We start from the raw sequence: 25446 nt of genomic DNA, 5'->3' as shown, positions 1-25446 counted from the left end.
TCGTCAGCTGATACTAGAGCTAGCCAATCAGGTGCCTTCACACATTGGCATTATATTATATAAATGACCCTCGCAGCCCCAAAATCAGCGGAATTCCGCAAATCCGCGGAAAATTCCCATCCCTGAATAATTCTGCCCACATTAATCCACATTAAACTGTCTCAAGTTGTTGCTTGGATTAAATAAGATGACAACATTTTTCTTCTACACATAAAAAGTGCAACATTAAACAGTTTCAAGTCAACTCATCAAGCTTAATTTATTACAGCATTTGGGAAGCCTGTTGTTGACTTTTATTATGTAAATGTTTTATTTTTGTCAACATGTGATAGGACGGACCCTGCCATTCAAAACTAGGCTGCTAAATTACTAATGACTAATGTAACTATTGCTGAAAAAATAGTACAATAGCAATAGGAGAGACTATTCATCCCTGAACACCATGGAGTTCAAGTGAAATAACAGACAGACAGTGCTTTGCTGCCCCTAACACACACGCACACGCACACGCACACACACACACACAGCAAAATGAGCTAACGTTACGCTAAAAGCTAATTAGCCTTCACCTCAAGCCAGAACTGCGACCTAGCTGAGCTGCAGTTTAAGTTTCTAGAAGGTCAACGGGCTCATAGTGATGTTAGTAGTAACTGTGACTGGGAGGTGTTTTTTATAATTTGGGGAGAGTACGCTGTTTTATGCTCACCTGCTGAACAATATTCTGCTCGACGCTGAAGCATTGACTCCATGTGCTCTGAATACGCACTGCTGAATGGCTGTTACCGCTCTGAATACACACTGCTGAATCAATCAATCAATCAATCAATCAATCAGTGTTTATTTCTATAGCCCTAAATCACAAGTATCTCAAAGGGCTGCACAAACCACAACGACATCCTCGGTAGAGCCCACATGAGGGCAAGGAATAACTCACCCCAGTGGGACGTCGACAATGATGACTATGAGAAACCTTGGAGAGGACCGCATATGTGGGCAACCCTCATTACAGTAATCGAGACGAGACGTAACAAACGCATGGATAATGATCTCGGCGTCGTTAGTGGACAAAATGTAGCGAATTTTAGCGATATTACAGAGATGAAAGAAGGCCGTTTTAGTAACGCTTTTAATGTGTGACTCAAACGAGAGTTGGGTCGAAGATAATACCCAGATTCTTAACTGAGTCGCCTTGTTTAATTGTTTGGTTGTCAAATGTTAAAGTTGTATCATTAAATAGAGGTCGGTGTCTAGCAGTACCGATAATCAGCATTTCCGTTTTTTTGGCGTTGAGTTGCAAAAAGTTAGCAGACATCCAATGTTTAATTTCATTAAGACACGCCTCCAGCTGACTACAATCCGGCGTGTTGGTCAGCTTTAGGGGCATGTAGAGTTGGATGTCATCAGCATAACAGTGAAAGCTAACATCGTATTTGAAGTATTATGTCGCCTAGTGGCAGCATGTAGATGCTAAAGAGTGCAGGGCCAAGGACCGAAACCTGGGGAACGCCACTCGTTACCTTAACATAGTCCGAGGTCACATTGTTATGGGAAATGCACTGCATCCTGTCAGTAAGATAAGAGTTAAAGGCCTACTGAAACCCACTACTACCGACCACGCAGTCTGATAGTTTATACATCAATGATGACATATTAACATTGCAACACATGCCAAATCGGCCTTTTTAGTTCACTAAATTGCAATTTTTAAAATCCAGCGAAGTGTCCTGTTGAAAACGTCGCAGTATGATGACTCGTGCGTTTGACGTCTCGGGTTGTAGCGGACATTATTTTCCAGCCCGATCCAAGCTATAAGTAGTCTGCTTTAATCGCATAATTAAACAGTATTCTGGACATCTATGTTGCAGAATCTTTTGCAATTTGTTCAATTAATAATGGAGAAGTCAAAGTAGAAAGATGGAGGTGGGAAGCTTTTGGCCTTTAGCCACACAAACACAGTCGGTGTTTCCTTGTTTAAAATTCCCGAAGATGAAGCTTTACTATGGATCAGAGCAGTCAAGCGAACATGGATCCCGACCAAATGTCAACCGGTAGTTTTCGGTGAGAAAATTGTGGTAATAAGTCAGCTCTTACTGGAGACATCAGCGGAGCTTCCGTCTTGCTGCAGCTGCGTGACTTCCCTCAGAGACTGGCGTCAACACACCCGTGGCCATACCCCTCCGCTTTTCAGGTACTTTATAATCTCACTAAAATACTAGTAACACAATAGGCAGATAAGGGATTTTCCAGAATCATCCTAGTAAATGTGTCTAACAACATAGATTTGAATCGCTCTCACTGCAATCGCCTTTTTTTCCTCTTTTTTTTTCCTAGTCCTTCACTCAAAATTTCCCCATCAATGAATCTTTCATTCTCGCTCAAATTTAATGGGGAAATTGTCGCTTTCTCGGTCTTACAACTTTACCACTACGCTTGACTTTATTGTGGCATGTTTTGCACTCCACCTCTTCATCTTTTTCGTTTTGTAGGATAAAATAACCCCACACAGCTGATATTTTTACCGTAATTTATTCACACGGCCGTCCGAACGGTTAGAACGCAGACCTGTGGATGTTTTGACGGTGTTCTGGAAAATGCGGAACAGAGTTTAGGGAGCAGCAGAAGAGTGGAATGTATTATTTAAATTGGTGTGTTGGAAAACACGGACCAAAGTCTTGTTAAAAACTGGATCTGGATCGGCATTTTCCCATGCCTTGCCGATTTGCATTTTTTGGCAAATATCGGCGACAACTCTATTAGCAACCAAAAGTTGCGAACTTTATCGTCGATGTTCTCTACTAAATCCTTTCAGCAAAAATATGGCAATATCGCAAAATAATCAAGTATAACACATAGAATGGACCTGCTATCCCCGTTTAAATAAGAAAATCTCATTTCAGTAGGCCTTTAAACCAGGACAGGGCTAAGTCTGACATACCAATTCGTGTTTTGATACGTTCTAATAAAATATTATGATCGACGGTATCGAAAGCAGCGCTAAGATTGAGGAGCAGCAACATAGATGACGCATCAGAATCCATCGTTAGCAATAGATCATTAGTCATTTTTGCGAGGGCTGTCTCCGTAGAGTGATTTGCCCTGAAACCGGATTGAAAGGTTTCACATAGATTGTTAGATGCTAAGAGTTCATTTAGCTGCTCTGCAACAATTTTTTCGAGGATTTTCGAAATAAACGGAAGGTGAGACACCGGTTGGTAATTTACCATGAGGTCAGGATCGAGGTTAGGTCTTTTAAGGAGAGGATGAATAACCGCTTTTCTGAATGCTAGGTGAACAGTGCCAGAGGAAAATGATAGGTTTATAATATTTAGCACTGATGGACCTAATTATACAAAGAGCTCCTTGATAGGTTTCCCAGGATGTGGGTCAAGTAAGCATGTTGTTCGTTTTATTCCATTTACACGTAACACATCTTCTAATGTTATTTCATCAAAACGAGAGAAACTATTTTGGAGGGCAGGATCCGCCGTATATACAGTCGTATCTGTGTTAATAGAACCCAGTTGTAGCTGGGACGCATTGTCTTTAATCTCCTTTCTAATGAGTTCAATTTTCTTATTAAAAAAATTCATAAAGTCATCCGCCGAGTGGGTGGAGCCACTGGAAGGAGTCCCTTGTTGGGTTAGCGATGCTACTGTACTAAACAAAAATTTAGGATCGTTTTTATTAAGGCGGATGATATTTGAGTAATATTTAGCTTTAGCTAAGGTAAGCATGCGTTTATAAGTTATTAAACTATCACTCCATGCTTGATGGTAAACCTCAAGTTTAGTCGTGCGCCATTTGCATTTCAGCTTTCTACATGATAATTTATGAGCTCTAATTTCTTCTGTAAACCATGGGGTACGCCTTTTTGGAGCCTTATTTAACTTCAGCGGTGCTATACTATCAATGGTTTCGAGCAGGACGTAGTTAAAATTGTCAGTGAAGTTATCAATAGAGCCCACATACTTTGGGAATGGTGCCATTACCGAGGGCAGTAAGCCAGCAAGAGTCGTCGTTGTGGCAGCATTAATGTTGCGGCTGCTAAAGCAGTTATTATTATTATTAGCTTGCCGAACATTAGTCTAAACTTCGAATTTTATAAGGTAATGATCGGACATTACTTTGGTATACGGGAGTATCATAACAATACTTAAGACTTGGGTCTTTGCAAACCTTACAAGCACTAGGTCTATCGTATTACCGTTGCGATGCGTGGGTTCATTTATTATTTGTGTAAGACAACAGCTATCAATTGTAGTCTGGAGTGCCACGCACGGTGGGTCCGATGGGGTATTCATTTGGATATTAAAGTCCTCCATTATAACTATATTATCGGCTTTGTATGTAACCAATCAGATGGTTGTGTGGGTGGGACAATTCTGGGTGCTGAGACAGAGGCAGAAGAAGCAAAGCAGCTTGTTAAGGATTTAGCTTAGAAAATCGTTCGGTACACCCCCGGACCTAACCGGAACCCCCGTACCGAAACGGTTCAATACAAATACACGTACTGTTACACCCCTAATCTATTTACATTAGAGTACGAGAGTTGAAGAACCAGTGGTGGTTGGAGAAGGCCCTGGAAATCCAGAGACTTGCAGACTCGGGAGACACCAGGGGTTTCTTTAACGCCACCAAGGCCGTGTATGGGCCCTGCTATCGAGGCCTAAACCCTCTCCGCTTCAAAGATGGACAAACCTTGCTGAAGGACAATGTTGGTATCAGTTCCAGATGGCAAGAACACTTCAAAGAACTCCTGAACCGAAAGACCACAGTCGAGCTCGAAACCATCAACCAGATCCCTCAGTGTCCCATCATGGAGCAGTTTGGCCAACCCCCAACCGAAAATGAGGTCCTGGATGCCGTGAGGAAACTGAGCAACAACAAGGCCTCTGGACCAGATGGGATTCCAGCAGAAATCCTCAAGCAAGGAGGACCAAAACTCCTGTGTCACATCCATAGCCTGCTGGGCAAAATCTGGGATGAAGAGGAAATACCGGCTGAGCTCAGGGATGCCCTGGTTGTTACCATCTTCAAAAATGGAGACAAGGCCGACTGTGGCAACTACAGGGGTATCTCCCTCCTGTCGACAACGGGCAAAGTGCTGGCTCGTATATTGGCCAACCGGCTACTGCCTCTGTCAGAGAACACCCTACCAGAATCGCAGTGTGGCTTTCGTCCTGCCAGGGGGACCTCCGACATGATTTTTACAGCTCGTCAACTGCAGGAAAAATGTCGGGAGCAACATCTACCTTTGTACATGGCGTTCATTGACCTCACAAAGGCCTTTGACTCCATAAACAGAACTGCCCTCTGGTGTGTTCTCTCCAAGATTGGATGCCCAGACAAGTATATAAAGATCTTGCGACTACTCCATGATGACATGACGGCAACCGTAGTCGGCAATGGTGGATTGGAGACACCTCCTTTCAAAGTAGACACTGGTGTTAAGCAGGGCTGCATCATCGCACCAACCCTGTTCGCCGTCTTCATTTCCACCATCCTCCACATCACCAGCCAGAACCTACCTGAGGGAGTCAAGCTCATATACAGGACTGAGGGAGGGCTATTTAACATCAACAGATTCAAGGCAAAAAGCAAGGTGTTCACATCCTCCATCATGGAGCTCCAGTATGCGGATGACAATGCCCTAGTTGCACACTCCGAAGTGGACCTCCAGGACATCTTAAACGCCTTTGCCAGAGCCTACAGACTCCTGGGACTTGACATAAACATAAAAAAGACCCAAATCCTATACCAACCAGCTCCTGACACACTCCCACAACCCCCCACAATTCATGTGGGAGACAACATCCTCGATAATGTGGATCAATTCGCCTACCTTGGCAGCCTTCTCGCTACAAGAGCTGTCATTGACGCAGAGATTCACCACCGCATCGGGTGTGCCAGTGCAGCCTTTGCCAGGCTGCGGAAGAGGGTTTTTGAAAACCGAGACATCCAGACAAAGACAAAGCTACTTGTCTATCAAGCAGTAGTTCTGCCCACACTGCTCTATGGAGCCGACAGCTGGACCACCTACAGCAGACATCTGAAGGCCCTGGAGCAGTACCACCAACGATGTCTCCGGAAGATCCTCAGGATCGGTTGGGAGGAGAGGCGTACAAACATCAGTGTTCTGAAAGAAGCCAACATCTCCACCATCACCACAACCATCATCCGACATCAACTGCGATGGACAGGCCATGTCATACGCATGCCTGACAACCGCCTTCCAAAGCAAATGCTGTATGGCCAGCTAAAGGAAGGAAAACGTACCCAAGGAGGGCAGAAGAAGAGGTACAAGGATAACATCAAAACCCACCTGAGAAAGTGTCACTTCAGCCTCAGCAACTGGGAGGGGGTAGCCCACCAGAGGAACATGTGGAGCAAGATGGTCCATGAAGGCACAACTCACCTAGAGAAGGACCTCCACCGTGCCGCAGAAACCAATAGGCAACAGAGAAAGGAGAGATCCACCACCAACACAGCTCCTCACACCACAACCACTACCTAGTCAACCACCCACGCATGCCCCCACTGCGACAAAGTCTGCGGATCCAGGATCGGCCTCTACAGCCACCTGAGGACCCACAGATGACCAGACCCACCGACAGGAGGACAATCTTACTCGTCTCGAGTGATCGCCGATGATGATGATGGAATCTATTTACATATATATATATACACACAAATATATATATATACACTTATATATATACATATTTATTAAATATATAAATGTATATATATATATATAAATATATATATATATAAATATGTATACATATATATATATATATATATATATATATATATATACATATATATATATATACATATATATATATATATATATATATATATATATATATATATATATATATATATATATATATATATATATATATATATTTCGGGACGGCGTGTCGCAGTGGGAGAGTGGCCGTGCGCAACCCGAGGGTCCCTGATTCCATCCCCACCTAGTATCAACCTCGTCACGTCCGTTGTGTCCCGAGCAAGACACTTCACCCTTTCTCCTGATGGAGGCACCTTGCATGGCAGCTTCCTCCATCAGTGTGTGAATGTGTGTGTGAATGGGTAAATGTCGAAGTAGTGTCAAAGCGCTTTGAGTACCTTGAAGGTAGAAAAGCGCTATACAAGTACAACCCATATATATATATATATATATATATATATATATATATATATATATATATATATATATATATACGGGGGTTTCGGTTTGGTCCGGGGGTGTACCGAACGAGTTTCTAAGCTAAAGTCTTAACAAGCTGCTTTGCTTCTTCTGCCTCTGTCTCATATATATATATACATATACATATCTATATATACACACACACATATACATATACGTATATATATATATATATATATATATATATATATATATATATATATATATATATATATATACACACACACATATATATACATATTTATATACACACATATATATATATATATATATATATACACACACACACATATATATATATAAATACGGTATATATGTATATATACAGTATATATATATACATACACAGACACATATATAAATACGGTATATATGTATATATACAGTATATATATATATACAGTATATATATATACAGTATATATATGTATATATATATATATATATATATATATATATAGATATATATATAGGGCTGCAACTAACGAATAATTTGATAATGGATTAATCTGTCGATTATTACTTTGATTAATCGATTGATAATCGAATAAAAGAGACAAACTACATTTCTATCCTTTCCAATACTTTATTTAAAAAACAGCATACTGGCACCATGTCCTTTCGACTTGCCAACTAAAATAGGGCAAGTGTTACACAAATGTTTTTTTTTTATAAAGTGCACCATTGTCCTGAACAATAGCAATAATTTTGCTTCGGGGAATTTCAAATCTGGCTTTCCTCTACTGGCATGGTCGTAAGGCAGATTGACTTCATGTTCCATTCGTCTCCAATGTAGTGGCATGTATTGCCAAGGTAGGCTACACTTGTCCACACTTCAGTAGTGAGAGCAATTTTGCTCTGGGTGGCTTTTATGTCAGTCTACACAGCATGGAAAGTCTGCTCGTACTTCCTCTCCATCAGTTTGGTAAAATGGGTCCTCGAGGGAAGAGTGTAACCAGGATTGAGGATGTGAATCATTTGTCTAAAACCTTCATCCTCCACCATTGATAGTAGCCTCATGTCAGTTAGCAACATATTCAGGAAGCCTCAGTCAATGCAGCCTCTTGCTGTGGCGTGCACACCTTCCTTTCTACCAAGTTGCTAATGCTGGCTTGTTTCTTTCTGAAATGATAGAAAACATATAATGAATGTACATAGTAGTATTATTTACATGTAATTCAATATATACCCAGTTGATTTTATTAATAATTTCTGACATAAAAGACAAATTCGCCACCACTTTGAAAAAAACAGCTAAATGAAATAAATGGACATTGGGGATGCAGCATACACCAATAATAACACAGAAATGTAACTAATTAGATCATAATTGAATCAGATATTGTACACGTTTCTGTTGTAAATAATAAAGGATTCATTTTAGGCTGCCTGTGAATAATAGCATGAAATATTCCAGCACCTTCATAACGTTTAGTTATACTAAAGCGTCACTCAAATCTAAATATATTTATATAGCTTTATCAGGTCCGGCTACATTGATCCAATACGAAACCAACCTGAGATATTTATTTTTGTTACGTTTATTTCCAAATTGGTAACCGTGCGTTTTCTCTCTGAAAACAGAGTCAAATGTGCCGGAGACAAATCATCAGCCCCGCGTTGCAACAAATATATAACGTTAACGTTACTCAAAAAAAAGCTGAACTTATGAATGCCTGTTGCCGCTCATAACAACACAGAAAATGAAGACGTCACACCATCGAAAACGTTCCTGACACTCTGAAAATTAATAGACAATAGTTGCTGCTGTGCTTCCTGAAAAAAATCTTGTTAACAAAATATTAAAAACACACAAAGACAGACACAACGGATCAATTTACTCGGACTATGGACTGAAAAAGTTACATACCGTGAGTTCTCTTCATGCATTGATCCAACATGCTTGCGCTTCAGGTGCTCCCGAAGCGATGTAGTACTTCCGTGCCACGCGAGGTCGATGCTGCACATTTTGCAGGAAATGTCTTCTTTGCCGTGTTTAAAGTGAAGTATTCCCACACTTTTGAAGACTTAGGTCGTACACTTTTCTCCAATGCTTCATTCACCTCCAGATGCTTCTGCGCCGAACTATCGGTACTGTTTCCGCCATTTTTCCAATGTTTCCAAGCAAATGAGACTGCGTGGTCACGTGAGCTGCACACGACACATCATTGGCTGGCTTACTGCCACCTCATGAGACGTAGCCTCAACGCCGCCCTGGCGCTGTTTTGTACTGTTTTTGTACTTATTTGATTATTGTTTCTCAGCTGTTTGTAAATGTTGCAGTTTATAAATAAAGGTTTAGGGGGGAGAAAAAAAAGAGACTCAGCGCATGCGCATTGCATACATCCAACGAATCAATGACAAAATAAATCGCCAACTATTTTTAAATTCGATTTTAATCGATTAGTTGTTGCAGCCCTAATATATACAGTATGTACACAGGAATATATATATATATATATATATATATATATATATATATATATATATATATATATATATACATATATATATATATATATATATATATATATTAGGGGTGGGCAAATTAATGATTTAATTACGAGTTAACTCATCAATCTATTAACGCCGACAATTATTTTATCGCGCATTTGCATATGTTGTTTACATGCTTTTATTTTGTTAACGCCTTTTCTTATAAAGATGGCGGCGCCTGGACGGGCTTCGGCGTGGAAGGGCTCTTGGTAAAGATGGAACATTTGGCAAAATACCGGACAATTCTGCAAATTTCATGGCTGGCTTACAGCGTGGTCACTCCGGGATCACTTAAGACCGGCAGACAAATCTGAATGTGGATAGATCGGGCCGTTTTGGACTGAATGACGCGTGCTTGCTAGACTGGCTAGCTAGCATGGGAATACTTTGCCGGCTACATCCAGCGGCCTGTGAAGCAGCGGAGTATATGTGTTGTCCGTCTATTTATGAATAATGCAGACGAGGAGTGTTGGCTGAGTTCTTAACGTTTGCTTTCAGAGCGTGCATATCACAACATACAAGATGCCGTCATGGCGACACACAACCTACACCGGGCTACCGCGCATGCTCGTCACTCCTGTTGCATGCTGGGTAGGGTAGTTCTTTTTTTCCCTGGCTCATAACATCACAATATAGTACCATGTATATGATGCGTTCAGTTTATTAAAGCACCAAGCAAACAATCGGAAAATTCCCATCATATCAATTCCTAGATATGGTCATAATCATTTTAAGTGCACTACGCATAATAAACACAAAATTATTAATATTGCTACTACGGATAATTTGATCAAAAATTCCCTAAAACAACCCACTACCTGTAATATAGTTTTTTTAAACATAAGATCCCTGATGAAAAAAATGTTCCTGCTGTTACCTCAGAAATTGCCTGTTCGGATGTTATGATTGTGGCTCAGAGATTTGTATGTAGATTATATTTATTTTCCATAACAAACAGGATAACTTAAATACCCTGGCAGTGGAAATAAGCTTAAATGTTTGTATTTACATTTTTTGAGTTGATTTTCATAAAATATGCTATTTAACTGCTACTGTTTAAGAAGTACTTTTTTAAATCGTGTTTGCACAACAAATGTTTTGGCACTTTTGTTCATGTGGTAGAATATTCCAATAAAGGTGCACTACACACTACTTTGGAATTCATTATTGGGCTATGCGTATACAATGCAGTTAATCGCGATTAATCAGAGAAAAAGTGTGATTAACTTCGATTAAAATATTTTTAATCGTTGCCCTAATATATATATAAATATATATATATATATATATATATATATATATATATATATATATATATATATATATATATATATGTATGTGTGGGGAAAAAAATCACAAGACTACTTCATCTCTACAGAACTGTTCCATGAGGGGTTTAGCTTTTAGCGTAACGTTAGCTCATTTTGCTGTGTGTGTGTGTGTGTGTGTGTGTGTGTGTGTGTGTGTGTGTGTGTGTGTGTGTGTGTGTGTGTGTGTGTGTGTGTGTGTGTGTGTGTGTGTGTGAGTCTATGCAGAGTATTCAATTGAATAGACTGCAAAGAAAAGATACTTAATATTTGAACTGGTAAACTTTGTTATTTTTTGCAAACATTAGCTCATCTGGAATTTGATGCCTGCAACATGTTTCAAAAAAGCTGGCACAAGTGCCTAACAAGACTGAGAAAGTTGAGGAATGCTCAACACTTATTTGGAACATCCTACAGGTAAATAGGCTTAATGGGAACAGGTGGGTGCTATGATTGGATATAAAAGCAGCTTCCATTTAATGATCAGTCATTCCCAAACAAGGATGGGGCGAGGGTCACCACTTAGTGAACAAAATGCATGAGCTAATTGTCTTACAGTTTAAAAACAACTTTTCTCAACGAGCTATTGCAAGAAATTTAGGGATTTCACCATCTACAGTCGGTAACAGCATCAACGGGTTAAGACAATCTGGAGAAATCACGGCACGTAAGCGGCAATACCTGTTATTTTTGATCCCTCAGGCGGTACTGCATCAAACACTGACATCAGTGTGTAAAGGATATCACCAGATGGGCTCAGGAATACTTCAGAAAACGATTGTCAGTAATTATAGTTTGACGCTACATCTGTAAGTACAAGTTAAAATTCTACTACTATGCAAAGCGAAAGCCATTTATCAACAACATCCATAAACACCGCCGGCCTCGCAGGGCCCGAGCTCATCTAAGATGGACTAATGCAAAGTGGAAAAGTGTTCTGTCGTCTGACAAGTCCACATTTTAAATTGTTTTTGGAAACTGTGGAAGTTCAAAAGTTCAAAAGCCAGCATCTGTGATGGTATGGGTATCTTACACATCTGTGAAGGCACCATTAATGCTGAAAGGTACATACAGGTTTTGTAGCAACATATGTTGCCATCCAACCACTGTCTTTTTCATGGACGCCCCTGCTAATTTCAGCTAGACAATACTAAGCCACATTCTGCACGTGTTACATCAGCGTGGCTTCGTAGCAAAAGAGTATGATTACTACACTGGCCTTCCTGTAGTCCAGACATGTCTCTTATTGAAAATGTGTGCCGCATTTTGAAGCGTAAAATACAACAACGGAGACCCCGGACTGTTGACCAACTTAAGCTGTACATCGAGCAAGAATGGGAAAGAATTCCACCTGAAAAGTTTCAAAAATTGGTGTTGTTAAAAGGAAAGGCCATGTAACACATTGGTAAACAATACATAAAAATAAAGAGGCTTGCAAGGGGAAAAAAGGAAGTCCTCCTGAGTGGGAACTTATCTTGAAATACCAATAGCTCTGCTTCATTCAAGGAAACATCCAGATACAACTCTTTTCTATCACCAGGATAAAATAGTTAAATACTAAATGGCTTACGTAGTGTTGATGCAAAATGAAAACAATATGCCGCGTTCTACAGCAATGCTATTGTGCTGGGCACGAAGACTTCCTTCCCATTTTTTAAATTTCAGGACACTCTCCCAGTGTTCATGTGTCATACTGGCCCATTTAATTACTTTTTGCTCACATTGAAGGAGAACAGGTTACTTAAAACCTGCAGATAATTAGGATAGTTCCAACCATTGCGGTGACTTGGCAGAAAAATGCTGATGTAATAGTTCAGCACTTCAGAGGCAATTCCATTCAAGGCTGTGACAATACCCTATGTGTGCACCATCACTTACAGAGTAATCCCAACAACAGGCCACAAAAACCATGCTGCGTCGAGACAAACAGCTGCATAGAAAAAAGCAGAAGGGCAAGTAAGTTTATGCGGTCAAGAGAATGAGAGCTAAGTGCTAATTACCTTGCAGAAAATCAGGTTACTGTTAGTGGCTGCCAGTTCAAAGGGGAACTCGTACACTCCCAGAGTCTCACTTACTTGCATCTACTGACTTTTAGCTACAAAAGTGGGAACAAATTGGCACAATGTAATATTCACAGTTCAATTTTTTAATTGTGATGGTTCCAGCCCCCTTGCAACCCCGAAAGGAACAAGTGGTAGAAATGGATGGATGGGTTTGTTTTGACCGCCTTTTACATTTCGCTACATTGTGAATTATTTTAAATTCATGGATTACATGTGAATGACACAGTCTAATTGTAGTTATTTTGTTGTTTGACTTAATAAAGTATATTCACTTAATAAAGTCTAACAACTCACTGGAATATATTTTTGAGAGGAACTGAGAGGCAGAGCAGCATGGTGGAGCATGTATTAGTGCATGTGCCTCACAATACAAAGGTCCTGGGTTCGATCAACAGGTTCGGGGTCTGTATGTGTGGAGTTTGCATGTTGTCCCTGTGACTGCGTGGGTTCCCTCCGGGATTTCCGGCTTCTTCCCACCTCCAAAGACATGCACCTGGGGATAGGTTGATTGGCAACGCTAAATTGTCCCTAGTGTGTGAATGTGAGTGTGAATGTTGTCTTGTCTATCTGTGTTGGCCCTGCGATGAGGTGGTGACTTGTCCAGGCTGACCCCATCTTCCGTCCGGATGCAGCTGAGATAGGCTTCAGCACGCCCTGAGACCCCGAAAGGGACAAGTGGTAGTAAATGGATGGATGGATGGTGAGGCAGACAATACTTTTGATGTTATCTGCAGAATTTGATTTTTTTTATTACTAATGATATAAGACTTAAGCCAATTTTGAATAAAATAAAAAATAATTCAAATATGGCTTTTTGAAAGCGGTGCTTTCTACCGATCACCACATGTTGGTGAGGGAGGATGCCAGACAGACCTGGCAGGCCCAAACATATAGCGAGGGTCTGCTGGGAACGTCTGACAAGAGTCTCCCCGTCAGAGTTTTAATTCCCACCTCCGGAAGAACTTCGAACATGTTAAGAGGGAGGTGCTGGATATTGAGTCCAAGTGGACCATGTTCCGTGCCTCTATTGTCAAGGCAGCAAGCAGATTGGAAGCTCTGGTCGCAAGGTGGTCGATGCCTGCAGTGACGATAATCCTTGAACCCGCTGTTGGACACCTATGGTAAAGGATGCCGTCAAGCTGAAGGAGTCCTATCAGGTTCTTTTGGCTCATGGGGCTCCGGAGGCAGTGGACAGGTACCAACAGGCCAAGCGATGTGCGGCTTCGGCGGTTGTAGAGGCGAAAAATCGGACATGGGAGGAGTTCGGAAAAGCCATGGAGAACAACTACTAGACCAGACATGGGCAAACTACGGCCCGCGTTTTAATCCGGCCATCCATCCATTTTCTACAGCTAATTCCCTTTGGGGTTGTGGGGGGTGCTGGTGCCTATCTCAGCTACAATCGGGCGGAAGGAGAGGTACACCCTAGACAAGTCGCCACCTCATCGCGGCCCGCAGAAATTGTCCAAATTATTGAAAAAAAATAGATAAATAAAAATAATTTTAATTTTTTTTTTTTACAAAAAACTCTTATCAATGTTAAGGCTTCTGCCTACCGTATGCGTTTTCAGCGCTTGACTATCATTAAAGGCCTACTGAAATGAGATTTTCTTATTCAAACAGGGATAGCAGGTCCATTCTATGTGTCATACTTGATCATTTCGCGATATTGCCATATTTTTGCTGACTGGATTTAGTAGAGAACATTGACGATAAAGTTCGCAACTTTTGGTCGCTAATAAAAAAGCTTTGCCTTTACCGGAAGTAGAAGACAAAGTGCGCGTGATGTCACGGGTTGTAGGGCTCCTCACATCCTCACATTGTTTACAATCATAGCCACCAGCAGCTAGAGCTATTTGGACCGAGAAAGTGACAATTTCCCCATTAATTAGAGCGAGGATGAAAGATTTGTGGATGAGGATATTGAGAGTGAAGGACTAGAAAAAAGAAAAAAAAAGAAAAAAAGTTTAAAAAAAAAATTAAAAAAAAGGCGATTGCAGTGGGAGCGATTCAGATGTTATTAGACACATTTACTAGGATAATTCTGGAAAATCCCTTATCTGCCTATTGTGTTACTAGTGTTTTAGTGAGATTATATAGTACCTGAAAGTCGGAGGGGTGTGGCCACGGGTGTGGTGACCGCCAGTGTCTCCGTAGGAGGTAATAGTCCGCGGCAGCTGCAGGAGGACGCAGGTTCTGCTCATAACTACGGTAAGAGCCGACTTATTACCACAATTTTCTCACCAAAACCTGCTGGTTGACATGTGGTCGGGATCCATGTTCGCTTGACCGCTCTGTTCCATAGTAAAGCTTAACCTTCGGGAATTTTAAATAAGGAAACACCGGCTGTTTACTTGTGGCTAAAGGCTAAAAGATTCCCACCTCCATCTTTCTACTTTGACTCCTCCATTATTAATTGAACAAATTGCAAAAGATTCAGCAACACAGATGTCCAGAATACTGTGTACTTCTCCACCTCGCACAGTATCTCAGGCTCCTTCCCTACCAGTGAGGTGATGTTCCATGTCCCAAGAGCTAACTTCTGTAGCTGAGGATCGGACCGCCAAGTGCCCTGCCTTCGGCCCCCGCCCAGCTCACGTCGCACCCAACCTCTATGGCCCCTGCTATGGGTGGTGAGCCCATTGTATGTGGGACCCACGTTGCCTCTTCGCTTGCCATCGTGCCCCACCTCAGGGCCTGGCTCAAAAGGGGGGCCCAGGTGACTATTGTCCGGGCGAGGGAAATCTGGGTCCTTTTCTTCTTTTCTTCATAGAGGTCTTCGAGCTGCTCTTTGTCTGATCCCTCACCTCGGACCTGTTTGTCTTGGGAGACCCTACCAAGGGGCATAAAGCCCCCGGACAACATAGCTCCTAGGATCATTGGGACACGCAAACTCCTCTACCACGATAAGGTGGAAGCTCAGAGAAGAAAAAATAAAATAAATAAATAAAAATGTTAACGTTTATGTTTCATTAGTCCTGGGACTATACACTATATCATCTTATACAGGGTCTCTAGTTGTTTGTACTACAAATCTTATTTTGTGGAAAAACATTTTGATTTCTGAAAAATAATAAATGTTCAATTTTCAATAGCTTTAAGATTATACAATATATCATTTCAAAAAACATATGACTTCTAGATGGTGTCTAGTTGCTAAGCTATGCAAGAACGATTTAAGTCACTTCCGCTAGATACTGTATGCACTGTAATTAAAATATTTGGTCAAAACTGAAACGTCACGTCATCTAGCCATCGTATCACGCCATATCTTCTTCAATAAAGAGTTAGTATTTGTAAAAAAAGGGGTGTGGCGGAAATTAATTTTTTGTTTATAATTTCTGTAGGAGGACAAACATGACAGAAACATCCCTAATTGTTAGAAATCCCACTGTTTGTTTAAACATGCTTTACTAATGACAGAATTTGGTAAGCGCCGTTTTGTCCTACTAATTGTGGCGGTCCTTGAACTCACCATACTTTGTTTACATGTAAAAACCCCGTTTCCATATGAGTTGGGAAATTGTGTTAAATGTAAATATAAACGGATTACAATAATTTGCAAATCCTTTTCAACCCATATTCAATTGAATGCACTACAAAGACAAGATATTTGATGTTCAAACACAAACTTTTTTTTTTTGACAAATAATAATTAACTTAGAATTTCATGGCTGCAACACGTGCCAAAGTAGTTGGGAAAGGAAATGTTCACCATTGTGTTTCATCACCTTTTCTTAACGTTTGGGAATTGAGAAAACTAATTGTTGAAGCTTTGAAAGTTGAATTCTTTCCCATTCTGTTTTATGTAGCGCTTCAGTCGTTCAAGTTCGGGGTCTCCGCTGTCGTATTTTACGTTTCATAATACGCCACACATTTTCGATGGGAGACAGGTCTGTACTGCAGGCGGGTCAGGAAGTACCCGCACTCTTTTTTTACGAAGCCGCGCTGTTGCTGAAATAAGCAGGGGCGTCCATGATAACGTTGCTTGGATGACAACATATGTTCCTCCAGAACCTGTATGGACTTTTCAGCATTAATGGTGCCTTCACAGATGTGTAAGTTACCCATGTCTTGGGCACTAATACACCCCCATACCATCACAGATGTTGGCTTTTGAACTTTGCGCATATAACAATCCGAATGGTGATTTTCCTCTTTGATGTTAACATGCTATTTAGGCGAGCATATATCTTGCATCATTATGCCTTGTTTGTAGGCATATTTGAGATAATTTGATTTCCTTTACTTATTTCCTATGTGTATTTAATTTATATTTGCATGTCTCATGACAAATTATCTGTATGTGTTAAGGGTGCATTTCTGATAGATGTTTGTGTGCCACGTTGTTCCGGACCTAGCTCGCAAAGATTGTAATAAATCCATTAGACGACAGACTGCCATTTCCTTTAACTAAGACACACACTTGACCATTCTAAGCCAGTAATTTCCAGGAGTTATTTTACCCTCAGAGAAGCCTACATTTTACTAATGTTTTACAATGTTGTAAAAATGTGTAGAATAAATAACAACTTTTAACATTTCTGTCAACAAAGATTTGTGTTTCCCTGCGACACATAGTAGTAGGCTAACATAGCTAATATAGAGACTTATGTGTTGGATTCCATCCATCCATCCATTTTCTACCGCTTGTCCCTTTCGGAGCCACTGGGGGTAATGGAGCCTATCTCAGCTGCATTCGGCGGAAGGAGGGGTACACCCTGGAAGAGTCGCCACCTCATTGCAGGGCCAACACAGATAGACAGACAACATTCACACTCACATTCACACACTAGGGCCAATTTAGTGTTGCCAATCAACCTATCCCCAGATGCATGTCTTTGGAGGTGGGAAGAAGCTGGATAATTCATTTAACACTCATGTAAGGCTTATAATTTTGTGTGGCTCAAGACAGATTGTATTTGTATTGTTGATGCAATATGGCTCAATTTTTTTGGTCCTATATGGTCCTCATGCAAATGCTCGGCAATAATCTTTGTGCCTGTATTCTCTAGAAGAAGGAATATTGGAATAATGTACAGTCCAAATATTGCACAGGATCATTTTTGATAGGACAGTTACTCACACAGTGGTCACTACAAATAGCACGAGTATAGAATTACTGTCAAGCAGTTAACCACATAGATCATTCATAATCGACCTCTGGCAAAACAAACACACTGCTTTTATTCTGGGAAAAACTAAATATATATTGAAGATACGGCATATGTAGAGTATATATCGATCTACTTTCTTCATACTTATACAGTTTGTTGCTTAATGTGCATTTCTTACACCTAAAAAGTTTTGAAAAATAAATCCCTCATCTTATCAAAAGTGCTGCAGCTAGCATATTTTAGGTCCTTTATTTAACAAGGCAGCCAAGCCTTCAATACCACTTGCATGATTTGAAGAATTACAGCATATCCAATACTACTTGACTGCAAGCGGCAATGACTGGACCTGGGAGTTGCTGATTTAGCAGCACATTTACCTTTCCCAACTATCAGTGTAGTCAGATTTAAGGCATCATCAGCTGTAGTATTAAATCCAGCAAAAAAAAAAAACAACATTACTCATTCAAGCAAAGACAAAGTAGTGGTCACAGACTTTATGGTTAAGAGGCAAAAGCTGCATGTACACCAACCAAACACAACATTGTCACCAACACACATTGTCATACCAAAAGCTTTTTTAAATATTTTGGTTACCTTCGCTTAATGAGCCAAATATTGCATACGGCTGTGTAGCATTGTAGACGGCTGAAAACTACAGTCACAGTATTAATAAACATATTGTTAGGCGAATGATTCACTGACAGTGCCAATATAAACTGGAAATGGTTCTCTTTTTAAAGGTGGACTTAAAGGCCTACTGAAATAAGATGTTCTTATTTAGACGGGGATAGTAGGTCCATTCTATGTGTCACACTTGATCATTTCGCGATATTGCCGTTTTTTGCTGAAAGGATTTAGTAGAGAACATCTACGATAAAGTTCGCAACTTTTGGTCGCTAATAAAAAAGCCTTGCCTTTACCGGAAGTAGCAGACGATGTGCAAGTGACGTCACGGGTTGTAGGGCTTCTCACATCCTGACATTGTTTACAATCATAGCCAGCAGCAGCTAGAGCTATTCGGACCGAGAAAGCGACAATTTCCCCATTAATTTGAGCGAGGATGAAAGTTTTGTGGATGAGGAAATTTAGAGTGAAGGACTAGGGAAAAAAAAAAAGGCGATTGCAGTGGGAGCGATTCAGATGTTTTTAGACACATTTACTAGGATAATTATGGGAAATTCCTTATCTGCCTATTGTGTTGCTAGTGTTTTAGTGAGTTAAATAGTACCTGAAAGTCGGAGGGGTGTGGCCACGGGTGTGTTGACGCCAGAGTCTCTGAGGGAAGTTACGAAGCTGCAGCAGGACAGAAGCTTCGCTGATCTCCAATAAAATCCGACTTATTACCACAATTTCATCACCAAAAACTGCCGGTTGACATGTAGTCGGGATCCATGTTTGCTTGACCGCTCAGATCCATAGTAAAGCTTCACCTCCAGGAATTTTAAACAAGGAAATACTGTGTGTTTGTGTGGCTAAAGGCTAAAAGCTTCCCACCTCCATCTTTCTACTTTGACTTCTCCATTATTAATTGGACAAACTGCAAAAGATTCAGCAACACAGATGTCCAGAATACTGTTTAATTATGCGATTAAAGCAGACTACTTATAGCTTGTCTGCTACAACCCGAGACGTCAAACGCACGCGTCATCATACGAGTCATCATACCGTGACGTTTTCAACACGACACTTCGCGGGAAATTTTAAATTGCAATTTAGTCAACCAAAAAGGCTGTATTGGCATGTGTTGCAATGTTAATATTTCATCATTGATATATAAACTATCAGACTGCGTGGACGGTAGTAGTGGGTTTCAGTAGGCCTTTAAAGGCCTACTGAAATGAGATTTTATTATGAGATTTTATTATTTAAACGGGGATAGCAGGTCCATTCTATGTGTCATACTTGATCATTTCGTGATATTGCCATATTTTTGCTGAAAGTATTTAGAAGAGAACATCGACGATAAAGTTCGCAACTTTTGGTCGCTAATAAAAAAGCCTTGCCTGTACCGGAAGTAGCAGACGATGTGCGTGTGACGACACGGGTTGTAGGGCTCCTCACATTGTTTATAATCATAGCCACCAGCAGCAAGAGCAATTCGGACCGAGAAAGCGACGATTTCTCCATTAATTTTAGCGAGGATAAAAGATTTGTGGATGAGGAAAGTTAGAGTGAAGCACTAGAGAAAAAAAAGGAAAAAAAAGGCAAAGGCAGTGGGAGCGATTCAGATGTTATTAGACACATTTACTAGGATAATTATGGAAAATCTCTTATCTGCTTATTGTGTTACTAGTGTTTTAGTGAGATTATAACGGCATACCTGAAAGTCGGAGGGCTGCGGTCACCGCCAGTGTCTCTGAGGGAAGCCATATGGAGGAGCCAAGCTGCCACAGCTGCCTTTTTGACAGCTGCTGCAGGAGGACGCAAACTCTGCTCAAGTCTCCGATAAGAACCGACTTAATATCATAATTTTCTCATCCAAAAACTTGCTGGTTGACATGTGGTAGAGAAACATGTTCGCTTGACCGCTATGTTCCTTATTAAAGCTTCACAACAAACAAACAAACACCGGCTGTGTTTTGGTTGCTAAAGGCAGCAGCAATCCACCGCTTTCCACCAAAAGCATTCTTCTTTAGAGTCTCCATTATTAATTAAACAAATTGCAAAAGATTCAGCATCACATGTCCAAAATACTGTGTAATTATGCGATGAAAAGAGACGACTTTTAGCCGTGAGTGGTGCTGGGCTAAAATGTCCGCTCCAACCAATAACGTCACAAGCACGGGTCAACATAAGCGTCAACATAAGCGTCAACATAAGCGTCATCATTTTGCGATGTTTTCAACAGGATACCTCGTGGGAAATTTAAAATTGCAATTTAGTAAACTAACCAGCCGTATTGGCATATGTTGAAATGTTAAGATTTCATCATTGATATATAAACTATCAGACTGCATGGTCTCGGTAGTGGTGGGTTTCAGTAGGCCTTTAATACAACTCATGTAGTGGCTCTCATTAAGCTGTTCAAGTGACACTGACTATTTTGAAATGTTAATGCTTTTATTCATTATGGTTTTGACTTTACTAAATTTAGCTTGACATGTGGGTTTCCCAAATGCTATTTGTGCATAGAATATACCCATTATTTGTCAAATTAATCATGAAAATGTATTTTAGTTTTTAAAATATTGAAATATTTAGAATGAAAATACATTCGTCTAATTTTTCTTTAAACACTGATTAAAAAATACTTTACTTCTTTTTCCCAAAAATACTTTTACAAAATACTAGTATAAGTATGTCTTTTGTTCAACAATAACTTCTACGGTATTTCTAATATGCTTGTTATTCAGAAATAAATAGAAGAATTAGGTGCGGTATGGGATGTTTTAAAAAATGCCTAAAAAGTTACATTAGGAACATTCCATGTTTACATTTTCACAGTTCAACACATCCCACAAAGGTGCAAGAAGCAATGTTTTTTATCCATCACCTTCTATATTGACACTTTTAGTCAATAAAAAATTGTTACCTCCTGTGTTTGCCACCCTTTTTATTTAGCCCAGAAAACAGAGATTGGGTAATAGACAATGTTGATCAAATAAATATAAAGATGTTGAAGGAATATAATTGAAAATAATTAATATAATTGGAAGAGTGGATCGTGAGATCGACAGGCGGATCGGTGCGGCGTGTTCAGTAATGCGGACGCTGAATCGATCCGTTGTGGTGAAGAAGGAGCTCTGGTCAGGATGCCACCCAAACGCCTCCCTAGGGAAGTGTTTTGGGCACATCCGACCGGTAGGTGGGCACGGGGAAGACCCAGGACAAGTTGGGAAGACTATTTCTCCCAGCTGGCCTGGAAACGCCTCGGGATTCCCCAGGAGAGGAAAGTCTGGGCTTCCCTGCTTAGGCTGCTGCTCCCGCGACCCGATTTCAAATAAGCGGAAGAAGCTGGATGGATGGATTAACGAGATTAAAAATGAATGTATAGACTCAGAGGGAGCTGTGCTCCTTTCATCCGACGCAAAAAGTGCATGCGGTGTTGAGCTCTTTTTACAAGAGCTCTGTTGTGTAGGGACCAGGTCATATTGTTAGTTATCTGCACCCCCAGGAACTTGGTGCTGCTTACCATCTTCAACGCTGTGCCAAAAAGATCATAGTTGACTTCAGGAAGCACCAGTCCAGCCACGCTCCACTCTTCATCAACGGCACAGTGGTGGATGTAAGGAGCACCCAGTTCCTGGGGGTGAAGATAACTGACAATATGACCTGGTCCCTACACACCGGAGCTCTTGTAAAAAGAGCTCCGCAGCGCATGCACTTTTTGCGTCGGATGAAAGGAGCACAGCTCCCTCCCCCCATTCTCACCACATTCTACAGAGGCACTATAGAAAGCCTACTGACCAACTGCGTCTCTGTCTGGATTGGAGACTGCAGTGCCTCAAACTGGAAGTCTCTCAAGAGAGTGGTGAGGATGGTGGCATATATCATCAGGACTCTTCTTCCACCTATCTAGGAGATTGCGAAAAGCCGCTGCCTTACCAGGGCTCAGAAAATCTGCAGAGACTCCTCCCACCCCCAACAAAGACTGTTTTCATTGCTGGACTCTAGAAAGAGGTTCCGCAGCCTCCGAAGCAGAACCCCCAGGATCTGCAACAGCTTCTTCCCTCAGGCCGTAAGACTCTTGAACGCATCATAATAATCCCCTCAATTCCCCCCCAAAATGGATTAACTCGCTGGAAACATAAACTAAAGACAATATAACATACATCCATAAACCTGGATGCACATGCAAAAGTGCAATATATTTATCTGTAGAGTGGTGATGGGTCTGGCAACACCGATGCATCGGCGCATGCATCGAGCTCATAGAGCGAAACCCTGTGTCGGTGCGCGTGCCGCCTTTAGAAAGTCACGTGACCGATCATGAGCTGTTTTGGTCATGTGACCGATACGCGAACTGTGTCGCACTGGCACCTGCGCGCCAACCATTGTTTATAAGGAAGCACATCTGTCAACGAGATGCTGCTGCCAACAGAATCGCCGCACTTCTGTCGTTGTTTATTTGTCATTTATCGTCGTCGGAGATAATTTCTGCCGTGTGGGAATATTTTGATCATATATCGGAAAACAAGGTATTTGTGTTCTTTTCCTGTCGTTTCATTCAAAGTTTCCAGGTATTGTCCCACCCATGCAACCATCATATTGGTTTTATTGATAAACAACAACAACCAATTCCCTCGATAGCTCAGTTGGTAGAGTGAAGGACTTTAGTTGCTCATGCTGAGTTCCGTAGGCCACTTGTTCAAATCCAGCTCGAACCCACTAACTTTTTTACCATGAATTGATTAACGGGGACCCCGACTTAAACAAGTTGAAAAACTTATTTGGGTGTCTCCATTTAGTGGTAAATTGTAAGGAATATGTATTGTACGGTGCAATCTACTAATAAAAGTTTCAATCAATCAATCAACAGTGTGTATTCAGCGCATGTAGAAAATAAAAAAAATTCCCAGTCCACAAGTATCCTCATTCACATCATGTTCTCTTTACATTATTTATTGACTGTATCTAAAAAAGATGAAAAATATATTTTTATTTAAATGAAGATATGATATAATCCTTAATTAAATACAATGACTTGGTTTATATTATTGTGTATAATATAATGTCATAAAATCAGTGTCAGTTGAGTCGGTCCATAGGCTGCCTGTAGGGATTTTTAATGTCCAACAGATGTCAGTATTTAGTGACACAGTATTGACACAGTATCAATAGTTTTGCAATGTGTCGAAACGATACATGACGCCTCATCAACCCATCACTACTGTAATCTATTCATATCTGCACCTTCTTGTTTGTTTTATCCTAATGCAACGGAATGTTGTTATTATCTGTACTGTAAAGTTCCAATTTGAATGACAATAACAAGAAAGTCTGAGTCAAAGTCTTATTAATAATGCATTTGCATAATAACTTACATTGATGTATTTTGGGGGGGGGAATACTAGGAAAATTTTCTAAAATGAAATTCAAACAACTAAATTTACTATTAAATATTTTTGTTCTTGGCGTCATAATCTTTTAGAGAATCAACTTTGCGTTGTTTATTGACCTAAAAACTTGATATGACCATAACTTAACTGCACTCTCTGATAATGATGACTATTGATAGTTATTGCAAATATTTGAAAAGACGATCACTGATACTATGGTGAAAATAAAGCAAGTGGAGAAGGCATAAAGCGTTGTGACATGAAGTGTATTTCTTTGTGTAGCTCTTAACAAAAGGAGTAAATAAACACAAGGGGAGGGGGCACTGGCTGCCAGCATGTCAAAATCAGGATCACACCGGCTAAAGTTAGCAGATGTGTGACATAGAGAAGGGAGGCAGCCAGCAACACTGCTGCTAGCTTCCACCAGGAATACGATGTTAAACAAGTAAATGACGGCATGACATGGCGGGTAAATCCAAGATAACTTACCTTTGGCTTGTAGAGCCACTTTCGGAAGCGGTTCATCGTTACCTCGCCACCTTCCTTTGTACTGAGCACTCGTCTTATCTTCTCCGGCGGTACCTGTGTTGTCTGACAGCTTTGCTCGGCTGCTAAGCTAGCTAGCAGCGGTGGCTACAGTTTAAAAAATAAAAATAACACACTAACGCAATGTAGGGTAACGTGTCCTATAGTTAACAACACAATGTCCAAGCCTAGACTACGAAGGATATTCGGAGTTATTTCCAGATTTGCTGTCAGTCTCCCTGGTCCGGCCACTTCCAAAGTCCTGAGCGCACAGGCAAGAGAAGACCGACTACTGCGCCGTCCACCGGATGACAGTCACGTTGACAACATTCACCTCCCACTTTCTCAGGCAGTGATGCGTTCATGGACCGCCCGCAAAACATCGCAATGCACACAACAGACGCGTTGTTATCACAGGGCAGAATTAGTTTTTAAAGCTATATCGTTCGTTTTGAATGAGAATCATATACCTATTGGCAAAAACTTATTTTAGATTAATGCATACGCAACCCCGAGAGGGACAAGCAGTAGAAAAATGGATGGGTGGATGGGCATACGTTACACGTTTTGGTCGTGTATTGGTGATCCAGAGATACGTGTCATTACTTAAAAAATAAATGTTTTTGAGAACAATGACACAATTATTATGTACATGTTCGATGGAAAGCAGATTACTAATCATTTTGAGACCATAGCGTCTAAAACATGTTTTCATGTGCTTTC

At 40.7% G+C, this 25446-nt stretch overlaps 1 protein-coding gene across 3 annotated transcripts in view; it reads right to left on the bottom strand.

Moving 5' to 3' along the window:
• The window catches only part of zfyve28 (zinc finger, FYVE domain containing 28), a 118585-nt gene extending 93557 nt beyond the window's left edge, over window positions 1-25028 (bottom strand). For 2 of the 3 annotated variants that reach the window (XM_061895223.1, XM_061895224.1), the window contains exons 1-2: window positions 24688-25028; window positions 22332-22442 (exon numbers count right to left, since the gene is read on the bottom strand). In XM_061895223.1, the coding sequence (XP_061751207.1) occupies window positions 22332-22442; window positions 24688-24723 (147 nt within the window). In that variant the 5' untranslated portion in view covers window positions 24724-25028. The remainder of the gene's footprint in view (window positions 1-22331; window positions 22443-24687) is intronic. The other variant, XM_061895225.1, reaches the window with a different exon arrangement.
• Between the last annotated feature and the right edge of the window lie 418 nt (window positions 25029-25446).

This window comes from Nerophis ophidion, linkage group LG03 (assembly GCF_033978795.1).
Source record: "Nerophis ophidion isolate RoL-2023_Sa linkage group LG03, RoL_Noph_v1.0, whole genome shotgun sequence".
In the NCBI taxonomy this organism is placed as follows: domain Eukaryota; kingdom Metazoa; phylum Chordata; class Actinopteri; order Syngnathiformes; family Syngnathidae; genus Nerophis; species Nerophis ophidion.
The sequence above is the reverse complement of the archived record's forward strand: the minus strand, read 5'-3'. Positions and strand labels throughout refer to the sequence as shown.